Source organism: Lissotriton vulgaris, chromosome 11 (genome assembly GCF_964263255.1).
Source record: "Lissotriton vulgaris chromosome 11, aLisVul1.2, whole genome shotgun sequence".
Lineage (NCBI taxonomy): Eukaryota > Metazoa > Chordata > Amphibia > Caudata > Salamandridae > Lissotriton > Lissotriton vulgaris.
This window is the reverse complement of record NC_141699.1, coordinates 1103046917-1103073283: the sequence shown is the minus strand read 5'-3', so window position 1 is coordinate 1103073283 and position 26367 is coordinate 1103046917. Positions and strand designations below refer to the sequence as shown.

The 26367-nt window shown below is 45.0% G+C and overlaps 1 protein-coding gene across 5 annotated transcripts in view; it reads left to right on the top strand.

The window, feature by feature from the left end:
- FGF12 (fibroblast growth factor 12) overlaps positions 1 to 26367 on the top strand; it is a 740173-nt gene that overhangs the window by 698800 nt on the left and 15006 nt on the right. For all 5 annotated transcript variants that reach the window (XM_086944638.1, XM_086944637.1, XM_086944639.1 and 2 more), the window contains one exon: positions 3643 to 3841. In XM_086944638.1, coding sequence (XP_086800764.1) covers positions 3643 to 3841 — 199 coding nt within the window. The remainder of the gene's footprint in view (positions 1 to 3642; positions 3842 to 26367) is intronic.

The window sequence follows — 26367 nt, the reverse complement described above, 5'->3', positions numbered from 1 at the left end:
TAAATTTAAATGTTCAAGGAGACGAGTGATGTTAGGGGCCAGTTTCTCTAGTATTCCTCAGTCTTATTGCCATTCGAATAAAGTTTATGGTGCAAAAAAGGGTGTAAGCATCCTCCGCTTCCTGTAAGAACCTCAAGGCCAATCTTGCATGTTTAAACTTTAGGTCTTTCATAATCCCCACCAGGAACTTGTGTCTTGGCATAGTATAAAATGGGCACAGTAAAACAAAGTGAAGGGTATCCTGCGGAGACCTGTAGTCGCAGCCGCAGGTACCCTTCTCCTCCACTGTGTGAGTAAACCCAGCCGGGACCGCGAGGAGATGATGAAGCATGTTGAGTCTGAAGCGTGTCATGACGAAGCGATCCTGGGCGTTGAACATGACCCTTAAGTAAGGTTCCATGCCATGCTTCACTGTAAGTTCGTTATAAGAAAGATTAGTGGGTTTGTGGTTTTCTTTTTCTGCCCTTGACAACTTAAGCTGTGCTGAGAAGAGTTTTTTCACCAGGGTCTTACTCTCGGGAGTTATGGAGTCTGGGGATGTAAAGAAGTTAGTGCAATCGATTTCAACTAGAGATTTCTTAACGTATTTCAGCCAGGGGATGGTTTCACCTTTGTCTCTTTTGAGGCAGTCCCCTATAATTTGTCTTGTTAGGGCCGCCTCTGGGTTGGTCCATACTTTAACCCATGCCAGGAGAGGTTTAATTTAAATCCTGTCTTCTATGAAGGTTTATCCTACTTCTTCATGGATAATGTGGGCCGATACACTCTGGGGGACTTTCAGAATTCTCCTCAAGAATTTATTTTCTTCTGTCTGGATCTGCTGTACTTTATTATCCAGGAAGCCCCACACTTCTGCACCATAGGATACTTTCGCACAGCAGATTGACCTATACAAGTTCAATATTTGTTCCGGAGACCATTTTCCTAGTCTTTGCCCGTACCCCATGATGGCTCCTACTGAGGCTGCCAGTTTCATAGAATGCTTTTCTACCAGAGGTTTAAAAGTGAGATGATGGTCAAATAGTACCCCCAGGTATGAAAAGGTCTTAACCTGGTCTATTTTGTGTGACCCGATATGATAGGTAAAAGACCCTTTTGTCGGTTGCCCTGATGACATGATGTAAGATTTTTCCAAGTTGGTTGCCAGGTCCAGTTTGTCAATGAACATGACGAACCCATCAATCAGTTTTTGCAATCCTAGGGGGGTTCTGGCAAGCAAAACCGCGTCATCGGCGTAGAGTAGTACAGGTACAGCACGATGACCGATTTGGGGTGAATCCACCTTGAGTTTAAGGAGGTCTTTTTCCAGCGAGTTGATATAGATGGAAAAAAAGAAAGGGCGCGAGGATACATCCCTGCCTTACTCCACTTGTGCAAGTGAAGGGGTCGGTCTTTTTACCCTCTTGGTTGTACCTCACGCTTGCGGTGGTGTTCCGGTGGAGATTTTGCAGGGTGTCAACTAGCGGTTGATCCACTCCTAATTCTAATAGCATGGACCAGAGCTTTCTCCTGTTTACACGGTCGAAAGCCGCTGAAAGGTCCATAAACCCCATATGAATGGACCCCTTCCCGGCGATGGTGTACTTGGCTATCAGGAGGTATAAGTTTAGGCATTGATCGGTGGTAGATCTACCTTTCCAGAAGCCGTATTGCATTTCCGAGAGGACTTGATGCTCCTCGGCCCAGTCTTGCAGTCGCTGTAGGATGACTCGCCCTAGTACCTTTGCTGTCACATCTATGAGCGAAATGGGTCGGTAGCATTGGGGGTCGTCACGGTTCCCTTTCTTGTAGATTGGAACTATGGTCGCCGTCGACCAGGACTGAGGCAGTCCTGCCACCACTGCCTCGTTTAGAACCCTGGTGAGCAACGGTGCCCACAGATCTAGTCTACTTAGGTATAGGTCTGGTGGAATTCCGTCCGGACCCGGAGCCTTGTTTTTACTGAGCCCAGTTATTCCCATTTCGACTTCTTTCAGGGAGAAGTCCAACTTGGCCAGCTGATGATCCCTCGGTACATCCCCCAGGGTTAGGTGCCTTGAGTGGTTGTATAGACTCTAGAAGTATACACAAATAAACATTATTTTCTATTTTACTGTAAGTTTTGTTTCAATTTAAAAAAATTACTTTTATTTTAAGGTCTAATATTGTGTATATTTTGAAATATATATATATATGGGGCGCCACAGTCTATTGCGTGTTTAGGGCCTTTAAAGGTCTTACATATAGATTTGTCATCAGCATGTTTTGCGAGTCTGTAATAGCGATTATAAAGAAATCGCTATTACAGACTCGCAAAACGGGATTCATGTAGAAATCGCAATATTTATTGCGATTCCTACAGCTTCCTTATTTGCGATTAGCTAATTGCTAATCGCAAATAAGGAATAACTCCCCATTCATTCCTATGGGCCTAAAGGCCCATAGGAATGAATGGGAAGACATATCAATGTGCGAATCGCTATTAGCGATTCGCTTTTTGAGTTTGTGATTTCAAGGGTGCAGGGGTGTCCAAAGAACACCCTGTTGCACCCCTGAAATGGAAATGTACATTGATGCTGCGCACACACATGTCCAAAGGACATGTGTGTGTGTGTAACATGCAACTTAGATAAATGCACTAAAGTGCATTTAACTAAGTTTTCGCTATTTACCATGTAGTCAGACTTCGCGGCAAATAGCGGCCACTGATTGCGAATTCGCAATTTCAAAATGGTTCATGCATTGCATATAAGGAATCGCAAATTGCGATTCCTTAAATGCAATCGCAATTTGAGAGCTCTCAATTATTTGCGAATTCTTATATTGCGAGAGCATGAACCATTGATGAATCCCAAATGCGATTTTTGCGGGTGCAAATGGCCGATTTTTGCGATTCGCCCCGTTTGCGCTCGCAAAAATGCTTGATGAATCTACCTGTTAATCTGGCCATGGTGAGGAGCCTTTTTCTGGGGTTCACCCCTTTAAAGCAGGCTCTAGGGGGCTGTTTTGTGTGACACCGCCCCACACTATATTTATCGTCAACTGCACGTTTCAAAACGGATTATCTTTGCTTTTTATGTGGCTAAAAACTGGCATTATGTAGTGTAACCTTTGGAAACAATGCGGATTCTTGCACTAGGCCGCACAAGGCTGACCCAGGATGTTGGGAGTGTGAAGGATTTAAACTGTTTATCGATGTAATATGCGTGGTTTATTGTGAATATTACCAGCATGGCGATAACTTTGCTTTAGCATTCAAATGCGAAAAATTAGAAATGACTAATCAGGTATTGTTTAAGCAATTTCACACTGCTCTTGTTACCTCAAATAGCGGAGTTCCAGTTTTGCACATAATTCACTAGTTCGATAAAAATTTATCTCAAATGCTTATTCACACTGGTGCTCAAACTACCTCTGGGTGGTCAGTGGCAAGGGGGCAGAGTGGCAGCTTTCAACAATGGTGAACGCGTTGGGTTGGCCTGATGACGTCACAGGGGGGGCGCACTAACCCCTGGTGCAGACACTAGTGCAAGGTATGTGCACGGTTCACTCCTCCCTCACACTGCCTCTCCTCCCACAGCTGATTTCATTTAATGCGTAACCTTAACAGGGAATTGTTTTCTTAGTGTTTTGCTCATCGCCTCGTGTGTTCCCCTCTTTTAGGAGATTTTCACACCGGAGTGCAAGTTTAAGGAGTCCGTGTTTGAGAACTACTACGTCATTTACTCCTCCACGCTGTACCGGCAGCAGGAGTCGGGGCGCGCCTGGTTCTTGGGGCTCAACAAGGAGGGCGAAATCATGAAGGGGAACCGGGTGAAGAAAACCAAGGCCTCGTCGCATTTTGTACCGAAGCCCATTGAAGGTAAGGCAGCGCCTTGAAGTCTTTATATGTATTTTTTTTTAATCTCTGCCCTGTCTCTTGGTGTCTGTTCTCTGTTCATAACATGCCACCACTGAAGAACCCCTGAGACTCGTGACCTAGAGATTAAGCATGGGCGGAAAATCTGTTCCGCTCGTGGATTTTGCGGATTTTCGGTAAATTCGCAATCCGCGAGATTCGCGAATTTCCCGCAAAATCCGTGAGCAGAACAGATTGGGTCAAAAGTTCAAGCTGACTTTTGTAACTCTTTTAGAATGGCGCCGGCAAGCTGCGAGAGCCATTCTAAAATAGTTACAAAAGTCAGCTTAAACAGGAAGCTCTAATAGATAAAGTTAAGCAGGTGCTCAAGTGGAAGCTCAAATTCAGTTACACAATCATTATTCACCCCAAACTTGGGGTGATTAATGATTGTGTAACTTAATTTGACCTTCACCTCGAGCACCTGCTTTACTTTATCTATTAGTGCTTCCTGTTGAAGCTCTTTGTAGCTATTTTAGAATGGCGCTGGCAGCTTGCCGGGGCCATTCTAAGTGGGGTTGAGGGCAGAAGGGCACAAAAGTGGGACAGAGGGCAGAAGGGGACAAAAAATGAGTGGGGCAGAAGGGCACAGAAACGAGTGGTACAGAGGGCAGAAGGGCATAAAAAATGAGAGGGTGGCAGTGATTAACCAGGCAAAAAAAAAACCCCGCGAGCACGCAAAGCGCCCCGCGGACACCCGCAAACCCGCAAAGCGCCCCGCGAACCCCCGCAAACACGCAAAAATATAAAAATCCGCAAATTCGCACGAATTTGCAAATTTTGCAGATTGCGAATTCGCAAATCCGCAAATTCGCGGAACGCGAATTTGCAAAATTCGCCCATGCTTACTAGAGATTCCCTTCCTGAGATAACCCCAGGGGCGCGCAGGGGCCTGTAGAAAATTCATTTTTCTCCGCAGCCGGTTTATTCACCAAAGTTCCTTTGAGTCAGAGATATTGCATGGACGCTGCGCTAGAAAAGGCATTTTTTTCCTTCTAGAAATAAGATAGAAATTAATTGTAGGTTTAAATTAAATTCCACATGAAGTTCTTGAGTGGGAACACCATAAATGGGGATTTATTTATAGCAGTGTCATTTCGTGTTGATTTTTGAAGGCAAGAATGACATTCTGTCACAGTATTTGGGTAGAAACCCCTTTGTGATGTGAGTCACGGTTGTGTTGATAAACGTATCTTTCAGTTATTGAAGTGCCTACATTCTTTACCAGGATTCTTCTTGCATCAAGATTGAGTTGAGGCAGAACAGCACAAATTCAGAAAAAAACAGCCAGACGAGCCCAAGCCTCACCTCAATCTCACAAGTGCCTAACTTGAGCCGGTGTTTGCCACCAGCACTCATTTTAGGGGACCAGCGCTTACTTTTCCTCATCACACATTCACCGAGAGCAAGAGAGAGAAAAACACACCGATCAGTAAGAAAGAAGAGAAAGACGTCAAAACCATCACAAAGGGAGACAGCAGGGACCTGCAACGATTGAAAGAAAGGGGCAGGACAAGTCTGTTATAGGGTTAGGTGGAACTTGCAGAATTTGACTCTGAGGATTCCGCAGATTTACAGAAAAACTTAGGGGCATATTGTCAACAACTAGCGATATTTATCGCTAAATGAGCTTAGCGATATTTTTTTTATCGCCGCGCATCGCCGGATTTTATCGCAGAGATAACGTGCTATTAGCAAAGTTTTTTCGACTGAGATAAAATATCCGGTGATAGCGGCTCAATGTGTGAATATCGTTGGAAATCCATCAATATTCAGGCATTAACGCCAATAGGGTCTTAACCTGAATATCCACCTCCCATTGGATAAACAGGTTAAGAAGTGGTCTGAGCAGGTGTTAGTGTTTGGTGATATTTGCGCTTAGCACACATTTTTTTATCGCTGTGCCTGTGTTGATAATAGGCGACAGCGATGTTAGCGACTGCTTTCAGTCGCTAACAGGTTGGGTACACCCACTTTGCATGTCATTAGCGATAAATATCGCTGATATACAAAGCGGGTCCCAAACCGCTCTCTATCGCCTATAAACTTTCGCGAACTGCTGTTAGTGACAGCTTGCTAATAGGGCGATGAGATTATCGCCGCTTTAGTGGGAAAAACTCCAGCTAAAGCGCCGATAAGGCCCTTGATAATATGCCCCTCAGTGACAATCTCAGGAGGTCCGCCAACGGGCGAAAATAGGCACGTCGCCCTGCCCGTGCGTGCTGTGATGCAGCGTCGATAGACTGCTTAGTGCTGAAAAATCAGCACAAACGGCACAACGCGGTGCGCCAGAGGGCGCAGCTACTCGAGTTGATTTTGCCCCCGCTCTAGGAGACTTTCTACTGAAGCGGCAGCCTTCTGACCGCTAAAGGTCGCGACCGCCCGTGTTAGAAAATTCTCGCAGGATGTCCTCTTAGCGACCAGAAATGGCACTAGGGATGCCAAATCTTCCTCGCGCTTGCCAACGTACATTTCTGGAGCCACGCTTGAGAAAAAACATTCCGCCGCGCAGCGATTGGCAGAATGTAGTTGAAACCCCGCGTTACAAGACCATTGGAGATTTGCCAAAATTCTGCCAGTTTCATGGCCAGATCAAAATATTTCACCCACCTCTGGTAGTGTAATAAAGAGGTCTGAGGTGGATTGATGACTACAGAGTCTTTGTATTCGTCTTCCCTAGTGAGGCCTAATGAGGAGGAATATCTTTGTTTTTACTTTTTCTGTCTATTGCACCCCTCCCTCAAATTACCTCTCTCACATTACCTCTCTCCGTCTCTCTCTATATATACATTTCCATGCTCCCTGTCTCTTTGAACTGCTCTCTCTTTCAAGTGCCCTCTCTAATTCGTTCTATGTATGTCCATGGCCACCTTCTCTTGCTCTGTATGTCTCTCTCTCTCTGTCTCCTTGCCTCAGTGCCATTACAAGGGTAGGGCAGCCATGGCTTTCTAACTCAGACTTGGGCATCCCCCTTTCCTATTATATAACGTTTTTAAATAATAAAGCAGAAGGCCTGACTGGTTTCTTCTTGTTCCACTGACACGATAATACCACTAGTTGGTGCAATTTTTTTGTTTTCTCTTTCCATAGAGCACATGTCCCCTTAATTATGAACAGCTTTTTGGGTCGTAAAGCTAAGCGAGGCCTGCCAATGTTTTGTCCCCTGGTCCCACCAAAGCTTGGACATGCCCGCTGTGAGAATTCTTCTTTATCCCCCCCTTACTGCATTCACCCACTCCCTGGCTCTCTTTTTCTCTCTCCCTATCTCTTTCTTTCACTCACTTGCTTCACGCCCCCTCTTTCTCTCTCCTCAGGTCACTGTCTTTCTCTTTTCCTCTCTCTGTGGCTCTGTGCCTCTCTCTGTCTGATGGTTTCTCTCTTTCCTATTAAGATGTAAATTCTATACATCGCACTAAGACTCTGTCGGCATCAGTCTTCGGATCTGAGTAAAATGCAGACTGCTCATGTTCGAACCCTCCTATTCCTCATCATCATTCTTAGTTTTGTCCCAGCCTTGTCTGCCCTGAAGGGTGCATTAATATTTATTACAAAGAAAGTGCTAAAAATCAATTCCATTAATTGTTACCAAGAAGCAGCATCAAAGCAACTTTCAAAGTCAACATTTAACATAACATAACATAACATGTGTATTTGTAAAGCGCACGTTCACCCAGAGGTCTCTTGGCGCTGAATAACAGATGTTTATTGTTACCCAACTCAATGGTACTCATTTGAGAAGTAAGCCTTTCGTAAACTTCAGGAGTGAGTTTGTGTAGATTCTTTTAGGAATTAAGATGAGCAGCTCTCCAGCGCCTTGTGTAGAAGAGTGGTGTTGAGAGCTCCAACTCGTTGTGTAGAAAAGTGGTGATTACATCTTCTAGCCCCGGTGTAGAATAGAGATCACAGCCCTAATTTAGAAGAGAGTGATGATACATCAAAGCCCAAGGCAGAAGAAGGTGACAAGAGAATCAAACCTCAAAAAGAAGCGGGTGACAACAGGTCCAGAACCTATATTAGAAGTGGGTGACGAGAGGTAGAAGCCCTAGGTTGAAGAGTGGTAACAAGAGTGCAACACAGTAGTGTAGAAGAGTAACAGTGAGCTATTAACTCCACTGTGTGGATGGAGTTTGTGGAATTTTGCCACTCTGCCCTCTGCTTGGAACACGGAGTTCAGCAAAAAACTCCAATTGTGCTGCGTAGCGGAGTTTGCCTCCACCGCCCACCATTAACTCTGGCCACGCGTGCAGCGATGCTGCGCCCAAAAATGCGTGCTTATCTTCCGATCCTTCTGCGCCCTGCCTGCTTCTGTGTTCAGTCATCCTGGGTCTGACTCTCATGAGATATTTTAACATCTGGACAGTCGAAGCAGGGACGCCATGCGAGCCCCTCAGGTTCTAATGGGCAGCAGGCCACTCTACTGGGCATGTCATTTAAACTATGACCCTGATGACAGGCGTTCGCCTCACTGTAACTGAATCACTTCACAATTGTTGATATATGGCGGTTCCTGGAACTGTCTGAGGGTCTGCTCTCTTCCAGCACAAGCTAGTTGGCAGGCAGTCAGCAGCATCGGCTCGACCCTTCGGTACACATGCAGCACCCACCTCTGGGTTACCATCCAGCACAGCATGGCAGAGAAACGCTGTTCCTGCAATGTGTGTCTCTTAGCTGGAACGCATTGTGCAGTTCAAGCCTCGTTTTCAGTCCGATCGTCAAGGAGCAAGAAGCTGAGCTGTATTTTCTCTTGAGGACCAAAAACAAGGCTTGAACCGCACAATGCGTTCCAGCTCAGAGAGGTGCATGCACGAGTCGCTGAAGGCTCCCACAGCACGGACAGTGTCCCAGAGAGTGGAGCGAAGGAGAGGCTCCAGGGTCCAGCCCCTGCCCCAGGTGAGGTCAGGCCCGTGTGGAGCTACCTGCAGTTGGATCGTCATGAGTCATGTGTTGGCGTCTTCTACAAGGACATCCAGGTCTTCTTTCCAGGCCAAGGGCATAAAAGAGGACCCAGCAGCTCTTATGGTGCGCCCCCCCACTATTTTGGGGTATGACCAAGCAATCATGCACATTTAAGGAGTGCAAACCACTCATTTCCCTGCCCTGGCCAGCTCCGCCCCACCCCTGGAGCAACCACCTTCAATAGGAATAATAAATGGTAATAACAATACATTATTGTCATTTTATTTTTTATTTTGAGCTGTGGGGCAACGATCCTCCATCTTAGCGGAGGAGCTGCCAATGCCAGCCCCCTGATGTCAGTGCCGTCCATCCAAGTCAGCGCCCAATGCTGCGCACGGGTCACACTGCCCTAAAGACAATCATGGTTGCTGCTGTACAGGAAGCTCTATCAAGAAATGTACCTTGTGAACAACCCCTGAGTCCTACATGAGTTCTGCTGCTGGTAAACAACCTACTGAGTGCTACATGAACTCGGCTGCTCGTAGATATTATATTTTCTTCATGGCGGAATCGAGAGAAATTACTGAAGTTTGCAACAATCATTATTAAAAATGATGGCAATTATTATTTTAACATACAGCAGTGTTTTGTGATTAGTGCATTGTGAAAGCCATTATTTTTTATGGCATATAATTGCATTTTATCGCTGGTTGTTTCTGACATAATTAACTGCTTTTCTATTGTGCCGTTTTATGAGTTTTTCCTCGACATAAACAGATTTCCTCGAATCGCCACTATAAAGGCAGATTTATTCTCACAGCTAAAACAAACTTCGCTCCTAGGCTTCACCCCAACTTAAACCCACTCTTTTTCATTAGCGATAGCTCTCAGGACCCATCACAACCCTATTGGCCAAACATAAAACCACAAATTCTCGCCTTGATCTTTTTTTGATATGACCACTCAAGAAACACGCCAACGTTTTACCTTCTTTATTTATAAAGTTTTATATAGCGCAAACTTGATCCCTAGGGATATCAGAGCGCTTTAGAATTTTTTGTGCGTTCATTTGGCATAATCAAGGAAACTTTATTCGGCCAATAGACCATTATTTTATTTTATTTTTTTTATTTATAAAGTTTTATATAACGCAAACTTGATCCCGAAGGATATCGGAGCGCTTTACAACTTGAGGCAAAGGTAACAAATCAGAACATTAGTCTAACATGGGGAATCTAATGGGTATTGACTCAACTAGTACAAACATAACAGCTCAAAATAACATAAGAGCTCAATATAACCTGAGTGCACAAGTAGGAATGGGCTATATGATGGAGCAGAGAGAGACAAGGGCAGTACAAACAACAATCGAATACAGGAATAAAACCAGTACCCAAAACAACTTAGCAGCATGCACATTACACCTCTGCCATTCCTTTTCATGAGTCAAACCTTCCATTGCTGTTGTATTTTGAAAGTGTGTGAGAGGAGACCAGAGGTGTAATCTTTTCGTAGCTAAAGAGATGGGGTGGACAAGGGCTGTATCTAAACGATGATTATGACATACAGCATACCACCATGCTCAATAGGACAATTTAGAAGAGTCTTTCCAATGTTTTTAAATATGTTGAAACGCTACAGCCAGTAGCAGGTCAATGAGTCTTAGTTGGGATTGATTTTCCCCCCATTCCGGTGCTAAAATACAGAGGAAAGTATTGGTAAGGGAAAGGGGTGTTGTTGTGTGAAAGATAATGTTGATTTGGTGCAAAACTTGTTCCCAAAATGTAAAAACTTGTGTGTATGTAAATAACATGTGTTTGAAGTCAGCGTCATCTTGGGATCATGTCCAACATGTGTTAGGATTTGTGTTATGTATCTTGTTTAGGTAGCCTGGGGTGAAAAATAACCGACTGTAAATTAAGAAAAGTGTTTGTGTTGTGCTAACCGCTCAAGAGGATTTCCTGAGCTTCATCCAAATTCTATTCCATAGAGTAATGGGCCAACTCGTTTCCAGATCAGATTCCCATGAGAGTTCTACTTTGGTTTCGTGTCTGTTATCGGGAGGTACCATAGACGAGAATAAATATTGGAGGACTTGGGGTTTATGAGCAAGAAATTGTGCCATGGAAATATGGGGTGGGATTCTGGGGGGGGGTGAAGTGGTAAGTTTTGCATATGCCTCAATTATTATGTTCTGCAAAGCCATACATTTAGGTTTAAAGGAAGGCGTTAAATGATAGAGAGTTTGTATTTGTGTGAATTAAATGGGTGAGCCTTGGTCAACAAATTGGTGAACCTAAAGTAGACCTTTATTCCTCCATACCTTCCAGTGTATAGGTTTCCCTTTAAAAAGGATCAATTTGTTATGCCAAATTGTGGATTTGAGAAAAGTTTCAGAGTTGTGTGTAGCTAGATGAGGTGCAGTAGATAATAGTTTACATGATTGCTTAATTATGGGAGTAGAGAGCTTTTGTGGCTTCCGTGCAAGGATGTCATTTTTTAACCCCGATCAAATACAAATTCCTGTGAACGAACTGTGCCGATATTTCAAAATATACCAGCAGCTATGAAAGCACAAATGAAGCTCATTTTTTTGGTAATTCTGAAGTGTGATGGAAACGAGGATTTTACAAGGGGGCGCGGCTCATTTGCTACACTTGTTCTTTGTGTGACATTTAAATTTTTCACAATCCCTAGGACTTAATTGATAGCAGCACCCACCCCACTCTAAAAAGTGTTCCAGCTTCACTGAGTTAGAATATTGCAATGCATTTTGAGTAGGCTTACCATCCAATGCAATCAACAGGCTGCAGCAGCGCAAAACATAGTTATCAGACTGATTTTTGTCCTGAGAAAAAGCAAACATTTGTTGCTGTAAAACAAAGTATTATTTTTAAATGTTGCCACTTGGCATTTCATTTCATGCAAAGCTTGGCCCCTGCATACCTAACTGCAGCCCTCCCTCCCTGTAGACCTGCCCGCTTTCAAAGGAGCACTAATGAGCTACTACATTACTGCCCCACCTTTAAAGCTCCTTTCAAAAGGAGGGTAATGCGTCTATGCGCTGCCTAATAAAACTAGGATTAGTCCTACCAAGACAGCTAAGTCGCAAACTTTGAAACGAAACTCAAACTTCATGTCTACTAAGTGTTGGACTATTTTTAATTCAAGTAAAGGCTAGAGTTATTGTGACTCACGCCAGAGACCCTGGGGCATTTAGTGACCTGAAAATATAGTTAGTTACTTTAGCTAGTCAGTAGTTTTTCCCAAAATGTGGTCGAGAAACTGGAAATTGAGGGTAGTTTGGAAGAAAAAAATATTTTATTTAAAAAATGAGTACCAGTATGCGGTGTACCTGCTGTCTTTCCCTGTCTAGTACTCCCTGAATGCTGATGTTACCCCAAAACATGAAAGACCACTGAAGAAAAGCAAAACATTTAAAAATAAGCATTGGCAAAGCCATCAAGTCTGGTGTTGGCCTGCAGCCTCTTGGCTTTGTCAATGCATGTTTTGTTATGTTTTTTCAAAATGTATTATTAGAGAGACTGCTAGGCCCTCATCAATCTTTAAAATATATTGGATAAAGGGAAACATGTATTTTTGTCTGAAGAAGCACACATTGCTATAGTAACCCCTGGCACTTAAAATAACAACTTTGTGAATTTGCTCCTAGTGAAAGGGCAGGATGCTGTCACTGACAGTGAAATTAGCCAATGGCTGAAGTGGGCTGACCCACTGCCACAGGCTGCATGGTGTAATGGGCAGAAGAAAAATGTGAATTACATAAGAACAGACCAATGGATAAAGAAGGTTGGCTGAAAGCCCCTTAACGTTCCGATATTATTCATATAGTTTTAGTAAAATCAAATTGTCTTGGCTAACACCAGCCCTAAACAAAGGTTCCCATGGGAGGAGGAACAATAAGTCTGCAGTTTTCAATGCAACATCGTCAAAGGCACTTTGCCTGCGTCAGTGACTGTCCCAGGGGGAAAAGTCATAGAACGTTTGGCCCTAGCGCTGTACCAAAGACCGTTATTTCTCTGCAGCAGCCCGTCTTGAATGAGCTTAAAAGACACTTGTGACATTCTGGGCCCTCGTGCTTCCATTGGGGAATGCCACCTGAAGAAACTTAAACTTTTATGTCCCCCTTTCCTGATGGGATTTACAACACATGTGTAAGTAGCACACAACTGAAAAAATGACAATTTAAATTCAGCAAATCTTTTTGTAATTGAAAAATTTGTAAGTTAGACAAAATAACCAAATGGCAATATGCAAAATACACAACAAAATACATGTGAATATTTACAATAGTGACATGAATTGGTGACAGATTTTGACAATACACGCCACAATACTCCACAAATAGTTACAAAGAACCAAAACCTCAATATGAAACATCCATTTCTTAATTATGTTACTAGCAATCACAGAAAACCCTAGTAAGACTGCTTCAGTTACATAGATCTTGTTGGGCTGAAAACATGCTAGTTCTGTAACTTCGACGTTTCGACCCCTACTAATGTGTGTGTTTCAAAAACATCACAATGGGGTCTTCTTCAGGACAATAAACTATTGTGTATGCCCTGTTTAGAAAGAAAAGGAATGGCTACTTTTAGATATCTGTGTGTGCATTTATAGAAGATGTAGAAAAGGTGCCTTAAAAATGAGCTCACCTGGGGGATTTTATCAATGGATTGCACTGTTCATTGCATACAACTATTCAAATTTGTCCCAATATTCTCTGAAGTATCTTGTTCCTGTAGTGGATATGTGTGCCTGTTAATAGTATGTTCAACTCACAGGTCCATAAGTTAATATGGATGTTATATGATCCATACCTGATAATTTGAAGATATCAAGGAATATACTTCAAGATTTTAAGGATAATTCAAATAGTTGGAGGTTCATGGGCCAGGTCTAACACAGACGCTGTGTTGATTTTGTGTTATAAGGATTATTTGTTTTTCTCCAAGCTTGTAAGATTTGAAGTATGGGAAGGTTAGATTATTACATCTTCTTTACCTGGTAATTAATTTTTTATTTGAGGTTTTAATATAGGAAAACCTAACTCTATAGAGTATCAATGTACTGTAGAGAAATCTTCTTGTGGCGGAAGGATCTTGTGTATTAGGTCAGGGTGAAGGGTCAGTAAACCGTTCCTCCCTGCCCCCATCTTTTGCTCATGACCCAGTTCACTACGTCACTGACAAATCCAATATGTGCCATGGAGCTGCCTCCTCTCAGGAGGGAAATCGACTGTGATTGTCCCTAAGTTGAGAAAAAAAAACTGTGTGGGCGACCCTCTCCAGTTTTTTCTGTACACCCCTGGAACTCCCTCAGGAGATTTGCCCAACAGTGGATAATGACTTAACTTCTAGATAAAAGCTGAAAACGTTCCTCTTGAAGCTAGTTCATGCCTCAGAGATATTCTGGCCCCTCGGGTAGATCCGTCTCCACTGATCTTTTCTATCAAAAACAGAGAAAAGTCCACCTTGGTACTGGATGCTGAACTCTGTGAAAAACTCTTATTGAATCACCAGAAGATGACGTGAAATGGGAAGGATTGTTCCACTAGCGCCGAAGCCAGGTTTAGAACTGAGGGTTCAGGCACCAGAGTGGGCGGCAAGGTCACTGGTCCACAAGCACAGAGAGCCTGCAGGGACTATTTCACTGTGTGAAATTCTAATTTCACTGTGATGGAACATTCAGATTCTTTTGACTCATAGTACATTCACTTCATTGTGATGCTGAGATGTGTCATCAAATAGAGGTTATTTATAGACATTGAATAAAATGTGGATCAATATCATAAATAAACAAAAGGTGGCCAGAGAGGGAAGCAGTTGTGGTGGGAAGCTGAGAATAAGCTTGTTATTTTAGTGACCTAGATATAAAGCTCTCAGAAGAACTGGAAACTGTACTGGCTAATAATCCAATGAATGAACTACAGCAGGAGGAAAAGTGAAGGTCAGATCAGACCTGCATCAAAACATAAACACTCTGCCCCAAGGGTGGTGAGTAATCAGGGCTCCTCTACTCACTGTCTCCCGGGGGCTCCCACGGTGTTCAACATGGGTTCAGGAGAAGATGTTGTACAGTTTGGAATCCATCCAGTTCATTAACTTTTAACACAACAAGCTGATCAACAGATACATGTTATTGTTGTAGATGTAGATATTCTAAAGTTACCCTCCAACTTCACACCTCTTCTAGCCTCAGACTGATGAACTTTGACATACGTTCTGCCTCGTTCATGCCTGGGTGTGAGATAATTCTTCTCTAAAAAACAAAATGGCCGACCCGCCATGTTGATTGGGTCTCTGCAACACATATTTCATGTTGTCATCTCACTTTCTCTTTTGTGTTTGCATCATTTAGCACCAAAAGTCCTTGCCCTGAAATGTTCTACTTTGACCAATTTTGGGAGGCATTAAAGGTACACATTAAAGGATGTTGAAGAGGTAAAATAAGACTGTATTGTAACCTTGCTCACCATTTCTTGTCACTACCACCTTCTCAAATGTATGCAAAACTGCCCCATCTCTTCATTTCCACCCCTTCTGGTGGATTCTTTGAGATATGGAATAGTTGCTTCAAGTTCCTACAGCCTGCCATCGCTCCTTCACACCAAAAGAAAAAAATACTCATTGTGGGGACCCATACTGTGTTCTTATACCACAACTTATCACCCCGTTCCCTTGTATTGTGGGGCACATACTCTGCCCTTGTTCCACGTCTTAGCGTCACGTTCCCCTGCAGACCTCAGATGAACCCTCTAATAGTGAACCCTTTAGCCACATTCTTCAACCCCCTAACATAAGGTGGGGCGTACTGCTTGCCAACCTTCGCTGCTCCCTGGGAGGGGCTGTCTCACAGTGTATCGCCTGTTACCCCCCGACACACAACCCCTCCAAGTTTGTTTGAAGTAGCACCTCATGACCACTCTCTGCTTATCACTAAATGCCCCACTAACAGGAGTGTACCCCCCACAGGCCTGGCTGGGTTCCAGTCACGTGCTCAGTTTCCAGGGGTCACTTCACGTTGCCTCTTTACGTCCACTCGCTGATCTCAGTAAAGAGCAAGTGACATCAGCAACCGATGGACTGAAAACTAGTACACTTGTGCCAGGTAAGGGCACTAACGTTGGTGGTTTGAGGAGGCTGAGCATTGCCTACCCAAATATCCCGGTACTTAGAGGTGTCTTCCAGCACCTGGCTGCCCTCAAGGCACCGGAGCCTAAAGAGAGAGGTAGGTCTGGTGTGGGCGGTAAACCTTCAATGGAAGGGTGGGCACTGCTCTCTCTGCCTGGGGGCTTTGGGGTGAGTAGGAATATGACACATGAGGGCCACAAGGCGGTCATGCCAGGGTGTGCAACCACAAGCACCCCCATGTAGAGAGGCAGTCCCCACCCCTCCTGTGGTGAAGGGGAAGTCAGTGACGTCAATACCTGGCAGGCTTCCAGGTCTTCGGAAATGTTGGTTGAATGCCAGTACCAAAGAGCCCAGCCATAGAGTTATTACACTGCATCCATATTTAGAGGTCATTTTGAGATTAAGTTGGGTGGGGTGCCTCAGTTGATGGAATTCCTCTGTCTGTCCTCTTAGCATGGTGTGGTGGTCCACCCTCATCCAAAGCTCTTGACCGTTCTTACACCGGTAGAAGGATTATCGTTCAGGGTTCCTTCACAGAGTTAATTTAATTATCTTGGCCACAACTATCCTATCACCCCTCCTTCAAACTGTGGACATCTCCAATCTTGGCAGGCAATGAGTTTCAGAGCTTGGCGGCTTGTACCAAGATAGCGAGCTTGGAGCACAGTGTTTTAGTTTGTTTGTGTTTTTTAAATGACGTTTGTAGATATAATGGTCGTTTCCCTTGGGGATGACACAAAGTTCTCGGAACATTGAACTCCTGACAACAGGTAGCCAGTGAAGTTTTTGCTGCGCTGGCAGCATGAGCTCTTTCTGGTGAAGCTGAAGTTCGCACCATGTTGCAGCGTTTTGGATTCATTGAATTTCTCATATGACAATGCAAGGTGGGTCATGGTAAAGGCTTCATTACAAGAGTGTGTAAAGGTTGTAGAGTATGTAGGGATCCGCAGTGAGGGAAGGTGCGTTGCAGTGTTTTCATTTCATCAGGATGCTCCTCGTGACCTTGTTGACATGTGGTCTCGATGACAGACTTGAAGCCAGGGTTATCTCCAGGTTTCTAACTCCTGGGATATATTTGTAGAGGCACTGAGTTCCTTGGGTCGGACGGCATGTGAGAAAGTCATCCTTTTTGCAATGATCACACCACATGTTTTGACTGATACTGGTGGTAACTGGCTCTGACTGTTCCCTCTGCCCTGCTAACCTGACCTATAGCCCCTGCTCTGATAAAAAAAGGTATATGATAAATCGGTGTAATTACAATTGGTACTAACAACTTGCATGTAAGTCCCTAGTATATATTATGGCATGTAGACTGAGCACCCCAGCAGCTTTCAGGCACTTAGGTTTGAACTGCTGTGCTGCCTGTTGTCATTTTAATGGTCATAGGCAAACAAATGATGGACGGAATACTGAATAAATCACACATTCACCCAAGTCAAAAGATCTGGGTTAAATCCATCATTCTTCTGCTCACTATGCCACCCCAGTTTGGACCCAGCCAAATGCAAATCAGTCTTGACCCTATGCCTCATGGAGACAGTCCAGACCGAACTGCCAAGCCAGGTTCTCACTGGACCGGAAACAGGCATCCTGGGACCGGTTTCTGGGCATTACCCTTCATCAGCCCGGGTAGCTTGAATCCAATGGCAAAGTGAGCAAGGGACCCACGTCTGGGCATACCCATTCCACTTAGGGTGAAAAGTGCTACGCAAAAAAATTATGCACGGAATGCTGAATAAATCACACATTCACCCCTAGTCAAAAGCTCTGGTTTAAATCCATTGTTCTTCCGCTCACTACGCCACCCCAGTTTGGACCCGGCTATTTGCAAATTAGTCTTAACCCTGTACCTCATGGGAGCAGCCAGCCCGAACTGCCAAGCCAGGTCCTCCCTGGTCCAGAAACAAGCATCCTAGGACCGGTTTCTGGGCATTACCCTTCATCAGCCAGGCTAACTTGAATCCAGTGGCAAAGTGAGCAAGGGACCCACGTCTGGGCATGAATTTATGACATTGTTCTGCATTCTGTCCATCAATTGTTCTATTTGCATTTGTCACCCCAAGTGGGATGGATATGCCAAGACTTGGGTCCCGTGCTCTCCATGCCACTGGAGTCAAGCTATCCTGGCTGATGAGGGCTGAAAGCCGAAAATCAGTTCTATGGTGCTTGTTTCCAGTCTAGAGAGGATCTGACCAGGCAGTTTGGGCTGGACTGTTCCCATTGGGCACAGGGTCAAGACTGATTTGCATATGGCTGGGATCAAACTGGAATGGCATGGTGTGCAAAAAATTATGGATTTAGGCCCAGATCTCTGTACTGGGGTGAATGTATGACATTGTTCTGCATTCTGTCCATCAATTGCTCTTTATGTCATATTAAAATGCAGTCCCGATTTGCAAGCTGCTTTTGAGTTGACACTGTATGCAAATCTGACTTTGGAAGGTACTTCCAAAGTCTTAAACAATATTATTTTTACCTATAAGTCACCTATAAGTCACTCCTAAGGTTTACCCTAGGTGCCCACAGGTTAAGGTGCCATCAGTGGCATAGCAAGGGGGAAGGAGGGGCAGTCTCCCCCACTCTTACATGCGGCCAACGTGGGGTAGCAAACGCAGGGACCGCCACAGGCGGCAAAAGATGTAGATATGCCATAGGTGCCATGTAAAATTAGGGAGGGAAATTTGAAAGATGTTTTACATGCCCTGGTGAGGGAAACACTACCAATTTTGCTTTTCCCCATTGTAGCATTTTAGATCCATAGGCTACCATGGGAATACTCAAATACAGGGTAACTGTGGCAGGAGTGAGCTAAAATAATATTTCAGGGACCTAAAGGATTAGTAATGATAAACACAACTTAATGATATTGTTTAATTTATCACAACGAATACAGAAAATAAGTTATAGGCCTTTCTTTTCTGTGAGCCAAGCTGCAGCCTTCTAGTAGCCTCTCCTGATTGGCCAGCCCTAACAGGCTGAGCCAGACTGCTTTGATGAGGTGGTAAGTGGCCGGCATAGAGATAGAGGACATCTGGTTGGGAGGCCTCCGCACCTGCAGAGAACAGGCTAGAAAGGGGGATGGGTTACGAAACTGGGCTTCAAAGAGAGCAGGACAGCAAGGAATGCCAGCCAGACCTACCCCCTCTTCCTGTACCCCCCAGCCAGGTGGGAGCCCCAGGAATGGAATTTGCCGGAGGTCTGGAAGGGGAGTGCTAAGGGAAGTGAGCCACACTAGTGGGTTGGCTTAGCCGGAACTTACTCCCAAGGATATAAATTCTCCATCTTGAATTTTAAGGGAGAGTGTTTTGTGGGACAAGAATATGCCACACTTTGGAGGAAGTTGTCATGCTTTTGGGGGGCAGCCTGTACCCCATTGGTCAGGGGTGCCTCCTCACTTGTTGCCCCATTCTAAAGTAGTGCATGCAGCCTTAGAACATCGATGAGTGATGTTGGTCTGCGGAGATTACACACCTCGCTCACACTATTCCACATCCTGGCCGCTCCAGGAGCACATCTTCCTGGGGAGGCTGGCAGCACAGCCTTTTGGGTAAATATGGCACTCTGTGCATCAGAACCTCCATCCCTGAAGGAGCATAATGTACGGTACAAGGATATGCTGCTGCTATGAGAGCTTGCGATGCCAGCTCACCTCCTGGCAGTGCCAATGGACTTCTGAAGAGCATCGCTTCCACGGCGCCCTCAGGTTGAGGCTTAGGACGCTGGATCAAGACGGAACCAGTGAAGGCTGCCAAGGATATCTGGTCAACTAATACCTCTTTAGGGGTAAAGACTATACATGTCAATTTTAATGTACGGTTCCTAAAGTTCCTCTCTTGTGCTTCATGGGAGGAATCCAACACCTCTTTATATAAATTAATTCCATCTTCTTGGGTTTGGACCATTTTCTTCTCAGCGATGATTGTTTAATACCAGTACATAGTTGGTATCTCATAGTCTCAACATTTCTAAAAGCCAAATCCATTAATCCAGAAAGGTAAGCCTACATTTGGGGTTTGGCAGAGGGGGGCCCAGCATACACAGCTGGTACTCCCGCCCCACCAAACTCATGGTTCTCCTACTTCAAGTAGAGTTGGGGTAACAACGTCTCCAACACGGGAGCCTCAGCTGACTTCACCGAAGGGAACGTCTTGCGGAACCTAACGCTCTACAGCACTATTATGAGCAAGTCTCAGAATGAAAAACATTTTGCCTTCCTACTTTTGACATGTTTGTGTTTCCTGTCCTGGAATGCCAACCACATCATGGTAGACCTGGACAGGAAAATACTTAATGGCCGCCTCAGGAAGGGAAAAAAACTCTTTGAGGCTTGGGACATTGACTTTTGACATTATAGAAAGTTTCCCAGCTTTTTAAGTTGGTGTCTAAAAACAAAAGAAAAATGCGAATCGACCACCGAGACATGGCAGCTGGTTGGCACTGCATGCTTTGACAAAAGTGAGCATGTCACTTTCAAAAAAGAACTTCACCCATATGGCTACCATGGAGCCAGCACAGAACACACGCACCTGTGGGCGGCCCTTCTCATTTGAGGAGAGGAGAGGTCTTTCGATGCAACAGAGGGGTGCCCGCAAACCTTCCATTTGCCAACTTAATGTTGATCCATTTGTCCCTTGGATTGTCCCTTGGAGTATCTGTTTAGAATGCTGCGGTGTATAGCTCTTCTTTCGGATGGGTGGGGAGACTTGGCCCGGTGGAGGCCCCATGTCACAACACTTCGACACGTGTCATCACAACTAGACTCGATCTGTGGTGGTCTACATCTAGAACAGCAATGGAACCGTACAACCAGGGTTCACAGCAGAACCACAGGTACAAATACCTTCTCATCACAATATATGAGCAGTACCAGTGCTTCAAATGGGCCGGTGCTGTCCAGTACGGAGTACTGGAACTTTTTTATTCTGAGAGGGAGAGTACCAGCACTTCTCATGAGTGACATAATACTTTCGAATGGAGAGTACCGGCACTTCTAATGAGTGACATAATACTTTCGATTGGAGAGTACCGGCACTTCTCATGAGTGATCTAATACTTTCGATTGGAGAGTACCGGCACTTCTCATGAGGGACGTAATACTTTTGATTGGAGAGTACCGGCACTTCTCATGAATGACGTAATACTTTTGATTGGAGAGTACCGGCACCTCTCATGAGTGACGTAATACTTTCGATGGAAGAGTACCGGCACTTCTCATGAGTGACGTAATACTTTCGATGGGAGAGTACCGGCACTTCTCATGAGTGAAGTAATACTTTCGATTGGAGAGTACCGGCACTTCTCATGAGTGAAGTGATACTTTCGATTGGAGAGTACCGGCACTTCTCATGAGTGAAGTAATACTTTCGATTGGAGAGTACCGGCACCTCTCATGAGTGACGTAATACTTTCGATGGGAGAGTACCAGCACTTCTCATGAGTGACGTAATACTTTCGATTGGAGAGTACAGGCACTTCTCATGAGTGACGTAATACTTTTGATGGGAGAGTACCGGCACTTCTCATGAGTGAAGTAATACTTTCGATTGGAGAGTACCGGCACTTCTCATGAGTAACGTAATACTTTCGATTGGAGAGTACCAGCACTTCTCATGAGTGAAGTAATACTTTCGATTGGAGAGTACTGGCACTTCTCAGAAACAAGAAGGTACTCTGGCCACCAAGTACCTGCACTTCTATTTAGTGCGCTCTTGGGCCCACCTCCTGCCAGGATGCTGGCCGGGTACCAGCCCGCTGCAGCATCCAATAGTGCACGCGGTGGCCCCTCAAAGCCCACTCTCCTCAGAGGAGGAGGGGAGAGAAGGCCACCTTCTATTCCGGTATAATTGGCTCTAAGGAGATTGTGTTTTGATTCAGACCAGGCCCAGGTGGAAGGACCCCAGGTGATTGGATTTCTGTGAGGGTCGTTCGTCATGGCGCCCGGCCTCTGTGTAGATGGCGAGCGGCTCCTTCCGCCTCGTCTTCATTTCCGGTGATGAATCTGCGGCGATAAAGCGCCTCTTGCAGTATCTCGGCGGCGCAGCCCCGCTCCAGCGCCTCCTCTTTGTTTGTGCGCCTGAAAAGGAACCGCAGCGCTGCAGCTGGAGCGAGGATTAGAGATTAAACCTCGGAGCGGGCGGGCTTTGAAAGAAGTGTCCTTAATCACATCTGGAGGGGGGGGGCGAGGGGGGGGGCTGCGGATCTAATCAGGCTCCGATTAATGAAGTCTGACTCTCAGGCGCTGGAAAAGAACTTCCATTTCCACAATTATTTTCTGTGAAGACTTTTAAGTGGGTGCCAAGTCCTCGCGCTGAGAAATCACAGCGTCCCAGGCAGACGCGTGCTGTGCTCGCCGGCAGGAGAGGCCTGTACCTGAGCAAGGAAGAAATTGGACGGGATTATTTCACCCCTAGAAATGATTGTTTTTGATAACCATAACTATCTGGGTATCCTTCACAGGAAGCGCCCCAGTTTATTCAATCCCCCCTTTCCATAACCCCGGATGGGATCTCCCCCTTTCCATAACCCCGGATGTAATATTCATGGATCAAAACTTACACATTTCGATGGACTTACTTTTAACCTTTATTTTTTTTAAAATAATGTTAAGCTTCGGTTACAGGGCGCGGTGCTTTTCTTAGAAATATCACTGATCGTGTTTTATATTATACGATAAGTCCTTTAATAGCAATTATTGGTTACTGAACCTCTGTAGAATATCTCTGTATGGCTGTTTACATGACATTATTTTAATAAATCGAACATGAATAAAAATAAACTGAAACTGGAACTATTGGATTTTGTACTTTCCATCTGCAGAACCGTCAGAGCCCGGACTTTACTCTGAGAGGCCGGGGAGGGGGCGCGGCACATATTTCTGGGGCTAGAGTGGGCAAACACACTTGAAAGTAGAGTTGACCATTTCAGAGACGTAAGGGGAACAGGGTCAGTGGGATAAGGATGTATGACGGTACAACGCGTACCATTACAACGCGTCCCTTCACGACGCAGTTTTAACAACGCAAGTCGTTACAACGATTTGCGTTGGGGGGGGGGGGCGCTGATAGTGAATAGTTTAATTTACTATTACAACACCAGTCCCCGTGGATAGTAGGGAAGGTGTTGGATAGTAAATTAAACTATCCCCTATCCTAGAGCGCCCTCCAGCGAAAGTCGTTGTAACGACTTTCGTTGTTAAAGCTGCGTCGTAACGGTACCACGTTGTACCAGTTACGTTGTAAAGGATGTTTCCCGTGGGATAAACCTGGGATTGTTTCCCCGAGAAGGGGGAGACGCAGGATGGGGACCACTATTATTTTCAGTCTATCAATCAATCAATCATGATTTATAAAGCACTGCAAATCACCGATGAAGGTCTCGAGGTGATGAAGTGCTAGCTGTTTCTAGTAGAAAGCAGTGAAAAATGAGGCAGAAGCAGGAGAAAGCGCTAAGAGAAACGAGGAGGAAGCACGGCGGTGCAGCAACATGGGACTGGAGAGAGGGGCCTGGGGTCCAGCTCTCCTGTCACTGTCACTGTCGTGTCAGGCCATTTGAGGATTGCACAGGACATGCAGTAGTTCAGCGCTAGGCTCAATATTGACCTTTCCATGTCACTTTGCATACGTTAGTCAACCTTTATGAAGGCTTTCAAATGCTGGTGCTGAATACAGGTCCCAAAATACACTTGTTAGTTGTGTTTCAGCTAAACCTGGGTGAAGTACTATGCTACGCTCGCGTAGTTTGTGAAGTTTGCTCTATTTCGCACTACGCAAATTGCACGTTGCACAGTGCAAACACGTGTAACGTAGCGGTCATTTTTTGCTTGCTCACGGTCCTCAACGTCAAGTTGGCAACTGCGAGCGAGCAAAATGACATCCCGGCGAGACTTTTTCCTCGTTCGCGATCAGCAACATCAAGTTGCCATTGCGAGCATGGAAAATAAACCTCCCGGCGAGATTCTGAATGTGGGGAGGTCACGTTTCTCATTGCGAGTGGTCGCATATGCTCGTGACTGCTCACGATGAGAAACTAACAGTCCGCGTTGAGAAAGCTGCCGCTCAAGTAGAGATCTACTCCAGTGGCAGAAGACGACCGCTTGAACTGTGCAAGATGCGGTTTACACTGATTGCACACTGCAGACAAGCATCCGGAACTGGGCAATCAGTGCGAACAGCATTTTGCACATTGCACTATGCAGTTCGCGTACCTACGCGTAGCTCGAGTAGTGCGATGTGCACTTTGCGTAGCTACGCATAGCACTACTACATGAACTACGCCCAGGGTTAGTTGCATCATGAAGAATTGTGTGTACAATTCTGAGAACAGCAGTCTTCTGATGTTTGAAGGACTGGCTTACAGAGTGAAGAGGTGAGAAAGATCCCTGATGTATTGTGCAGTTGCAGAGTCAGATGTGTTGTCTGTGTCCCCCTTTTGTTTTGTAATCCTCGGTTCAGCCCGTGATGTAGGCCAAAGGTAACAATCAACAGAGCCATCTTCTGCCCAGGAACATTGACTGTAAAAGCAACCACCAAAATGTGTCTGTGTCACTTATTTTCTCTGGCTGCATGTGTTAACACTTTAACCATCACCTGAGTCTCTACAGGTGCAACTCCCCAATTCTTTTCTTTCATGGTGTGTCCCATTTGAGGAGCTGCGTATAAGTATATAAGATTGCAGTTGTCTTGTTTTACACCTGCTCCTCACCTCTGGTGCTTTTGAAACATGTCCTGCCACGCCCTGTTGCAGTATTTGTTTCCTTGTGGTTACTGACCCTGCCCCAGCTTCCGGCCTTCAATCCTCCTGCTACTCCTTCCTGTGCTTTGCAGGGGGTCCTCTCATGTTCTTCTGTCTTCAGGAGCCTCTTTGCAACTCCTTGGCTCCTGATCGCTGGTCCCAGAAGACTGACACAATGTGTCAGGCCAGGTGGGATACCACATCCCTCTCCACAACATGTCAAGCAGATATCGAATAACTTTAGATGAGAACAGAGCAAAGTAGCAACATAGGGTGAGCAGGAGCGGTCCTTTAACTGCAATCAGCATTCTTGAAAGGTGGTGGAGGTAGTAACAAATCAGAGCTCCCTTGGCTAATTGACTGTATTATTCAACACCATGTCTATACTGTTGATGAGACTGAGGGCCGGATTACGATCATGTCGGATAGGGTTACTCTGTCACAGAGGTAATGGTTATCTCGTCCGCCATATTAAACATGCATTGTATCCTATGGAACCTGTAATCCTGCAGACAGGATATCCGTCACGTTTGTGACAGCGTATTTCATCTGCCAACATCGTAACCAGGGCCTAAGTGTCTGATGTTCTTACAAGCTCGCCGATTGGCTCGTGGAGATCTCTTAGTGCTTGGATAGCTGTTGGACATATATGAATTTTGTCACTGGCATTTATGTCATCTTGCTTGGCTAGGGCACCTCCGGTCACATCTAGGAGATGTCGGCTCTGAGGATGTGCAGAAGTTCAGGTTGAATTAGTGTTGGAAAGCTGCGTGGTCTTGAGACAGCGAAAACCTTAAAAGAGCTGCCAAAATCCCGGTTATATACCTTCAAGCTAAGAAGCGCTGACTCTCTCTGCAAAGTATATGAAACACAGGACTTCTGTAGAGAAGCAGCTCAGTAGAGTGCCCCTACTTCCTTCAGAACTTCACATTGATGTATTTAGCCTAAAAACAGACTGTGGCGTGGAGCCTCTGGTTGGTGGTGGTATTTTTGGACCTTTAGCTAGTGTGACTGGAACGTTCTCCTCTGTCTTAGACCACGGTCCATTCAGGTCAGATTTGATAGTCATCTTTGCTTGGGCACATTCCTGCAGTGTGTCTATTGCATTGAACATTTAATGCAATGGCCTGCCCCTCACTATTGGTACTTAAGGGATTCTTATCTCTGGATGGATTTACTGCAAAAACCCTTACGTCGGCCTAGGATTGCATTAGGATTCATCAGTGGCTAATAAACAATGCTTCATCTCAGTTCAGCACTGTATCACCACTCTACGAGCGTGGATAAGGACTTGAACTATGGCCTGAACTCAGATTTGCAGCTAGATTCATCAACGTAAAATCGGCTCGCAAAGGGCCAGATTCTTAGAATCTGGCCCCTTGCGAGCGCAATTTTTGCATTTGGGATTCATCATCCCAAATGCAAAAATCGCTATTATAGAATTCGCAAATTTGCGAAGAATTGCATTTAAGGAATCTCTATTTGAGATTCCTTAAATGCAATTCATGAAACATTTAAAAATTGCGAATTCTCAATTTTGGGCCGCTATTTACTGTGAAGTCAAACCTTGTGGTAAATAGCGGAAACTTAGAAAAATGCACTTAAGTGCATTTTTCTAAGTTGCATGTTACACACACATATGTCTTTGGGACATGTGTGTGCGTAACACCAGCATCCAATATCATTTCAGTGGTGCAACAGGGTGTC